This window comes from Gobius niger (assembly GCF_951799975.1).
Source record: "Gobius niger genome assembly, chromosome: 12".
Taxonomy (NCBI): domain Eukaryota; kingdom Metazoa; phylum Chordata; class Actinopteri; order Gobiiformes; family Gobiidae; genus Gobius; species Gobius niger.
Window position 1 is genome coordinate 19155793 of NC_136863.1, and position 8581 is coordinate 19164373.

Here is an 8581-nt window from a genome sequence, read left to right on the forward strand (position 1 = left end):
TTTCAAGTATGCTCAATTTGAGTTCTGCCAGATATGCACTATTTATTTGGTTTATGAGTCATCTTTTAATTAAATCTCTTCCAGTAATAATTTGGGTTGCTATATTTTTCACATCCAAACTTCTCTCACTGCCATCATGAAGATTTGGAGCTGACACAATTCTAATAATATTTACATAATTTAGAGAGAGATTGTTCCAAATGTACAGCTCTGGTAGAAATGGATCCAATTAGTTAAGTTAGAATTTCTGCTTAAAGAACAAATGTGAACCCAATCACGAAATCATTGGCTGAATGAAATTAAACATTATCTGCAGCGTTTTATCACAAATGTGGATTTGGTAGTCAAACAAATATAAAGGTTATACCTGGAACTGCCCAGTGTAGTCCTCTTCAGACGTGCCCTCTCTGCCCTCCTTCAGCGCGATGAGAGTGAACCCTCGAAAATAGGAAGGGCTTTGTGCCAGCAGGACCACTGTAGCAGACAATAATGAGTGAATTAAACTTTATTGTTCCTTTGGGGAAATTTGTTCTGGGCACATAGTGCTGCTGGTGCAGCTGACAATACGTAAGACAGAGACAGAGACAGACCAAAACAGCTGATGATGACATGAGCATGATAGATGCAACCTTCTGCTACATGTCAGTAAATAATACAGAAACAATGTGCCATGAGAGCAGCAGAAGCTCTATTTTGATTCAGTGTTTTATTTGACGCAAAATTTGATCTTGGATTAAATTGCAAATCACAGTAAAACAAAATAAAAAGTTCAAAATATTTTTAAATAATACTTTTTGTTTTTATCTTTTAGAGGCGATCATCTGTCTCTGCAAGTATCAGCATAGGCCAACAATGTGGCACAGTGTTTTACACTGACTGCCCTTCCTGATGCAGCTATGTAGTTTGGTCCATAGATAGACTACAATTGTCTGTGACTGAGTCTTTTGAGACAAAACAATGTCCTACAACCACATACCAGTAATCTCTATAATAATAATGACATTTGTTTTTTAAAGATCTATGAATTGGCAAAGTCTGTAGGGCCCTCATGTTAGCAGGGACACTCTGGTGAGTTTGCCCAGCTTGAAGACGTAGAGCTGTAAACAGAAGCCTGCGGTCTAACACTGAGCCTGTAAATCTCCTGGTGAGAGCGGGCATGAACACTCCAATGTAACGTGGAGATGTGGGAGGATTTTTATTCACACCAAGGCTGGCCCTGCTGCCCCAGCCCCGCTCTTTCACACCACCTTTTATCTTTAAACTTGCTCGAGGCTACAGTTACCGCCAGTGTTGGGAACGTTACTTTTAAAAAGTAATTAGTTATAGTTACTCACTACTTGTTCCAAAAAGTAACTGAGTTAGTAACTGAATTACTCTATAATAAAAGTAACTCGTTACCAGGGAAAGTAACTATTTGTGTTGCTATATGTCAAAGAATTTTGTTTTTTTGTTGTTGCTGTTTTCACAAGTCAATTGAAATGGTTAGAACAGACAGGTGTTCAAAGATGTTCAAAGATGTTCATAGTAACTGAATGAACTGAATGGGGGGTGAGTGGGGGAGGCCCATGTGACTGAGTGGTATTGTATTTGCGCCGCTGTTTTATTAATGTAGGAATATGGCCGTATTCAAAGAGAATGGGGAGGAACAAGAGTAACATGTGCCAACGATCAGGGCAGACTTTACGCACAAGCATGATGTCTCTCCGTGAAACAATCGACAGCAAATATAAGTTTACATGCCCCAGAAGGTTAGTGGCCTTGCACTGTTCTATGGAGCGGAGAGCGGGGAGAGAGGAAGAAGAAAGGCGCTGAGAGAGAGAGGGAGAAAGACGTGTCTCCACCGCGTCCACTGCGTCTTTGGGTTAAAAATAAGTTCCAACACTACTGATCAATGATCACCAACTTGATTCTCCCCTGCGGCTGCACCGCGCTGTGGGGATGACAAGCCGCGGGTCGGGGACACAAGTAGTTTATGGAGCAGAGAGCGCGATGCAGTACTCTGCACGGACAGTCAGATGTGCGTGTTCTGCTCCGTCAGACTCCGCCCACCCTCTCCACTGCTCTCCCCATGCTGACACCGCGGCGCTTCATTCAGCCCAATTGTAACGTGCCACTTTGTTTACCCAGTAACGATAACGGCGTTGTAACGACGAGGAGAGTAATGAATTAGATTACTCCGTTACTGAAAAAATAACGCCGTTACCTAACGCCGTTCTTTTAAACGGCGTTATTCCAAACACTGGTTACCGCATTCATTTCAAACTCTTAACACTATGACCTGTTTTTTTTTTTTTTTCAAAACAAATTTTGCCTTGCACTCACGCATCTGCTTCCATTCAAAGCAGAACTTATGTCTTACTTATTCATAACCGCTTTTGACCCTTAAATACTGAGGCACTTTGTTAGAAATCAATAATTGCTCTACAATTTTCAAGTAATGTGTTTCTGTTCTGTCAGCCCTTTTATCAATTATCTCTCTCTCTCTCTCTCCACCTATCCATCCATCCTGTACGCCTCAGTTATCAATACCTACTGGACAAAACAGATATTATCCAAGTGATGAAAGAAGGGCATCACCTCGTTCTACATTCTGAAACCAACCTATACTTGTGACGAGTAAAAGTCAAGCTCAATCAACTTTAATTGGCTGGTGTAAATATTGAACCCTAAAACTCCTTTCCAAAAGTCATAAACAAGATATAAACTTGTAAAATGAACTTAATATTGACGAGAGCACGTTTTTATAGGCTGCATGTGATTACAGTTTAGTGTTGTAAAGAGGTGTCAAACAGAATGTTTCCAGATCTGCCTGACAACCTTGGCACAGCCCATGATTGTAAGTTTAATTAGTGAACTGCACTGATGTCACTCTACAAGCTGGAACATGACAACATGAAGGAATTAGGTGAGAGTTTAAATGCATTTTGCACTTGGGCCAAATGTTTTCCATCTGTGGCCATATCTTGACCAGAGGGACTATGAAAGTGAGGTTGCTTTTGCCTAATTGGGGCCAGATCTGCAGAGTTTGAGTGTGAGTGGAAGAATGCTCAGGTCCATGCAGAGGACAGGAAGTGAATATAGGTCACTCATTAGAGTTAAAGTGCCTTATCAAACCAAGATTCTCTACGCTGACAGGGGAAAGTACTCACTGTGTTCCAAGAACATGAGCTGGGCAGGCGATAACAGTGAGTGTGGACAGGAATGTGTGGCATAATTGTGCTTTAATTAGAACAGTGTTTGTCAAACTCTGGTAAAGGTAGTCTACCTATGGCACTACTTAGGCTGCTGCAGGTGTTACATTTAAAAACAGTTACGTTTTTGGGTTGGTCCTGGTTCACAACTGCTTTAGTTTAATCTTATTATAGACCTTGTTTAACCATAGTTTAGATCTGGTATCGTTCAGTTATCGGTCAGTCGTTCTTTTGTCTAAGGTACTTGTGTGAAAAGTGCATTGTGCTGTTCAAAGTGAAAGACTAAAGCTCTTATTAAGTCCTTAAAAAATCTCTGAACGACAAAACAACAACAATAATAATCAGTCTGAAGAACATGTAGTGTCCAACTGCACCGTTTGGACTGCATATGGCAAACAAAGTTTCCACTTCATTCCTAATTCAAGTTCTCGCTTACACCACTTTTCACAGCGTGGTGTCTGACAGCAGACTCACCTCTGTAGGTGCTGCCGGGATGGTAGGTCTCAGGGTCGCCCTCCACTCGCAGCCTGAACTCGTGGTGTCCGTCCCGTCGCGTGCCCTGTGTCTGTGCGCGCAGAATCCGGCCGCAATACCCGTCAGCTCTGCCTCCAGCTGGCTCCTCCACAAAAGCCACGGCGTTACACAGAAAACTGGACACCAAGTAGGAGCCGAGTAGCATCGGAACCACGAACAAACCCATGGTCAAGTCCCTGAACTAAAATCTTTCAGTCAGAAAAACTACTGCGAGGTGCGCTAAACGAGCCTCAGCGGAGACGAATGCATCCTGGGGCGAGGAGAGCTGCGCTTGTAGTCCCGCTGTGGGTTCAGGCAGTGGGAATGGAGAGCGGAGAGGTAGAGACGAGTATAAACAGAGAACAAGGACGCACAAAGCTTGACTCGAGGCGAGGGAAGGTCTACACTGAAGAGACAGCCCACTGCCAGACTCTCTCTCACTCACACACACAGAGCCTATACCTTGCTCATGAAAGGAACATGTTTATACTGGAGTCGTGGGAAAATACAAATAAGACGCTTCTGAATTTGACAGAAATGAAAATGTCTTTTTTTCTTTACTTTTTACTGGGTGTTGAGCAAAGTTTGAAAATTGTGTTGATCACTATAAAATATGCAACATGTATGATGCCACGAGGTAAACTCTATTTGACCACTTAGTGTGACAATTAGTGTCCGTTTGTTTTATTTTTTCTTATTCTTTTTCATTTTTTTAACATAATTTTAAACAAGCAGTACATTTTCATGCGCAAAATCTAACAATCTGCAATGCTCATCGTTTAAGGGTCAGCGGCACTTTGGCAGATAGAGAAAGGCATGTGAACAACTAGGTGTCCCACACTGAATGTCCAGCAGAGGTCGCAAGAACAATCATGGAGAACGTCAACATGATTTGAACTATGTATAGCATGTATAACTAATGACTTTTTTATAGTGCAAACAAAGTACAAATTCTGCTTTAGCTCAGTAAAAGAATGATCAATATACAGTAAATCAATCCCTTATCTTATCTTTCACTGCTTAAAGGAACAGGCCACCGTTTTCACATACTGAGATATGTTCTTACCTTAGCTTAGACGAGTTGATGCGTACCTGCCTGGTCTTTGTGCGTGCGCTCAGTCACGCAAATGTGGTTAGCATTTAGCCTCTCCCAGCAAAGGTATAGCTCCAAACTGGGGTGACATTGGAATCTTAGCCTGACTAACCCCAGACTAAAATCGCAAGTGATATTTAGTCTGGGGACCACCAATTCATTTTCTCGAAGGAGAGGTGGGGTTTACGATCGTCCATAGTCGTTTATTGGGCGCTACGAATGTCTATCATGCGTCTGCACGTGGCCACAGCCAATCGTATCCTCATATCCGATGACGCATGACCGCTGTAAACTTTCGAGCTAAACTATTTAGAACACGGCCTAAAGCTTGATCGTAAAATAGCGTTGCGTCTGCTGCTGTCAAATAAACTTTTTATTTATTTATCCGTAAATAAACTACAAGCTTCCGTATATCGAATAGCTCGTCATCATCTTGCCGTCCCTCCTCGTTCTGTGATTGGTTCCCAAATCCATGCGAAAATTTCGGCCATGGTCCCCAGGCTGTTGTGTAGTTCGAAATGATTTGAGCGCACACAGCGGTTATTAGAATCTACGAAGCTGTTCTACATTTTCCCTATTTAAATTGGCTACAGTTACGTGAAACGTTACACGATCCAAGTCTAGTTACACAAAATTAAACATTGTGGCGTTTCATGTAACTGTATTTAAATAGGGAAAACGTGGAACAGCTTGGTAGATTCTAGCGTCACCCCAGTTTGGAGCTATACCTTTGCTGGGAGAGGCTAAATGCTAGCAACATTTGCATCTCAGTATGTAAAAACGGTGACCTGTTCCTTAAAGGCTGATCTGATGCAGGGGAGACCTGGGTTGGTTGTCTCACGGGTTCACATCCTCCACACTGGAGGACGCTATGACTCGATATTGTTACTGCACTTCAAGTTTAACAAAGCTTCTTCTGAATTATTACATTTTTATTCAAACAATAAATATTCCTTGACTGTCTTGGACAGGTCGTCTTTGTCAACAAGAATTAGTTCTTAATTGACTCCCTGGTAAAAAATAAAGAATGAATCAATTCAGCTGGGGATGGTTGTCCAATTGTTAACACTGAAAACTGCATTAATGACAATAGGGACAACCATCCCCACACACTGTGACAACCTGTCACACCTGGGACACATTGTGGCAATAATGTTTCCTGTTAATAACTATTCATTGCAGTAAGATAAAGGATAAGGAAGAGAAGCCTCAAATCAACGCTTGAAGCTTCCATTTCATATATACATAAGTCTGGTCTCGTCTGTTGCGCAACATGAACAGTGCCCAGAGTGAATTTAACAACTCCATCCTGATGCCTGACCTGATGGATCCCATCTGGAGTGCACTATAAATGGTCCAAGGCATGGCTTATGTCTGTGGAGCTCCAATGACCTACATCCAAACTCAAAACAGCACCGCCCATGACCTTTGGAAATCAAAACAGCCTGCTCACCTCAAGTTTAGCTGGTGTAAAAGCTGCCCATGTTTTGTTCACTGAGACTCAAGGACAAGTTCAACAGTAAAGGGAGCCATTAAAGAATGAGCAGGGATTAGGTAGCTAGGGTTTTCATTTCATGAGGACAAAGATAACATGTTTAATGTCTCTAACCTAAAAGCAAATGTATAAGCGGGAGTTTGTCAAAGATGAAGGCAAATGGCGCTTTTGAGTTTCAGATTAGGTGTTTACATTGTGTTAAATAACATGCTCTGTCCCGACCAAATAAATTAGAAAATGTTTTTAAATATATACATTTATTTCCTTGATAGTGGCGCAGTCTAGCCTGTTTGTTGGCAGAGACAAATGAGAACTATTTATCAAATGAAGACAAAGGGTAATTCAGCAGAGAAAAATAAAGAGAAAGTATGTCAACGTACTGGCTCGTTTGTTCAGCTCAGTAAAGTTGTTCATCACATTTGGCCTTGCGTCCAGCTGCAGGAGCTATGCACTGGTCTCCTGTGTGTGATGAGAACAGGTACATGAACACAGCAGCTGATTGGATGTGATTGGATCAGTGCACAGATAAGAAAGCCTCAAACAGGTGCAATCAGCTCTGCACATCAAATGTAATCACAGGAGAGCGAGCGGAAAATACTGAGGCTTTGTGTAGCTCCGCTCATGTTAGCATATGTACTTGTCCACTACACGGCTTTTGTGGCTAATTGCTTTGGTTTGTTGTTACATTTAGATCCTAACACTTCCTCACTGCAGCTGGCAGCTGCTGTTATAGAGGGCTGCAATTAACTCTTTGTGCCTCAAACACCACCCAGCTGCGGCCACAGATACGGAGGAGATTTGGATCTCATCTGATTTTGTATCGTAGCATAACAGGATTTTGGGATTGGCACAGATTAGGAACACAAATGGAGCAGCTTTTCTTCAAGAAGAGTTAGAAATTCCCCTGTAAACCTTTGGTATTCTACCCTAAGTTCATGGTGAAATAGGTGTGGTTGTTTGTGGTCAAAGCCTTTTGTTGATGAATTCTACCATTACTTAAAATCATGCCTTTGACAATTTGAGGGCTCTGAACAGCTCCCAGTCTGAGCTCTTATACCAAACAGACCCAGAGAAATGTGCAGATATTAATATTGCCATGAACCCAACTTGACCCACTTTATAGGCAATATGTGCAGTGCTGATTAGTTTTATGTATACCTCTATGAGCTCTACACCTTTTGGTCTGGACTAATGGCTTTCATAGATACGATTGGGAGAAGATGAGATGGAAATGATTTGCAGCTGGCCACGTGCGTGAAAGCAAACTAGATTGAAATCTTGAAATTCATGAGGAACAGTGAAAAATAATGACATACCGGGAGCGGAGCGGCCTGTTCCATCAGAGAGACACACACACACCCAGTCCCACATCAGACCGGCTTTTCTGTACAGTCGAGCAGCGTTTTGGTTCACTCGCTTCATGGACGTGCTGCAAATGATGGGGTTTGAACAGCTATTACAAAGTCCCCCTCAGCCGCACTTAAACAACATTGTTTTAAAGCATGAGGGATAATATGTACGTCCATATTATCACTTTTGAAAAATGAAACATTTCTGAGAAATAATGAGTGAAAAAGGTGCATTTGAATGTGCAGACCTTGGTATCTTGCCATGCACATTCTGCACTACTGGTCCAATACTCTCCCAAAATATCAGCTCCCGACCGTCAATCAATTTTAACAAGCTGTCAATGAGGTGGCAAGAAGAGGTGGAGAGATGATGATATGGTGACAGCAGCAACTATTAGGGCACAAGAAAGAACATATTCATGGTGTGTCAAATGTGTGGGCTTGTTAAGCACAAAAGCAATTGTCTTACTCAATTCAAAACTTTCCAAATACTTTGGTAACAACATGGTTACTCATTTTAGTTATAATGGCATCATGCTGTCAAAGATGACCAAAAAAGACATTGCTTTGGTAGCTTCGGAGTCCAAAAATATAGTTGATGGCTCAGGGTCCAAATGAAGTGTCTTTGGCTTAATCCACACTGGTGATTTCTTCTTTCATTATTTTTAATTGGAAGACGAACCTCAGTGCCTCACAGTGATGATCTGGGAAAGTGTGATGCTGTGGTGGAGTGTGTGGCCGTGGCATGTGGCCAAGGACACAAACAATAAAAACAGGGACAATAACTATGAAACATTTGAATAGTTTTTGTGTCACCTCTTACTAGTCCAGGAGTTATTCACCGTAGTAGATTTTCAAAGTCGGTACAACGTTCTTATCTCAAACAACCAGTCAGTGAAGGACTTTGAAAACGTATTCTTCTCTTAGCGAAGGTTCCATT

At 41.9% G+C, this 8581-nt stretch overlaps 1 protein-coding gene across 1 annotated transcript in view; it reads right to left on the reverse strand.

Moving 5' to 3' along the window:
* Window positions 1-4105, reverse strand: part of spon1b (spondin 1b) — a 78004-nt gene extending 73899 nt beyond the window's left edge. The window contains exons 1-2 of the mRNA XM_079567368.1: window positions 3666-4105; window positions 368-474 (exon numbers count right to left, since the gene is read on the reverse strand). Of these exons, the coding sequence (XP_079423494.1) occupies window positions 368-474; window positions 3666-3891 (333 nt within the window). The 5' untranslated portion in view covers window positions 3892-4105. The remainder of the gene's footprint in view (window positions 1-367; window positions 475-3665) is intronic.
* Window positions 4106-8581: the final 4476 nt, after the last annotated feature.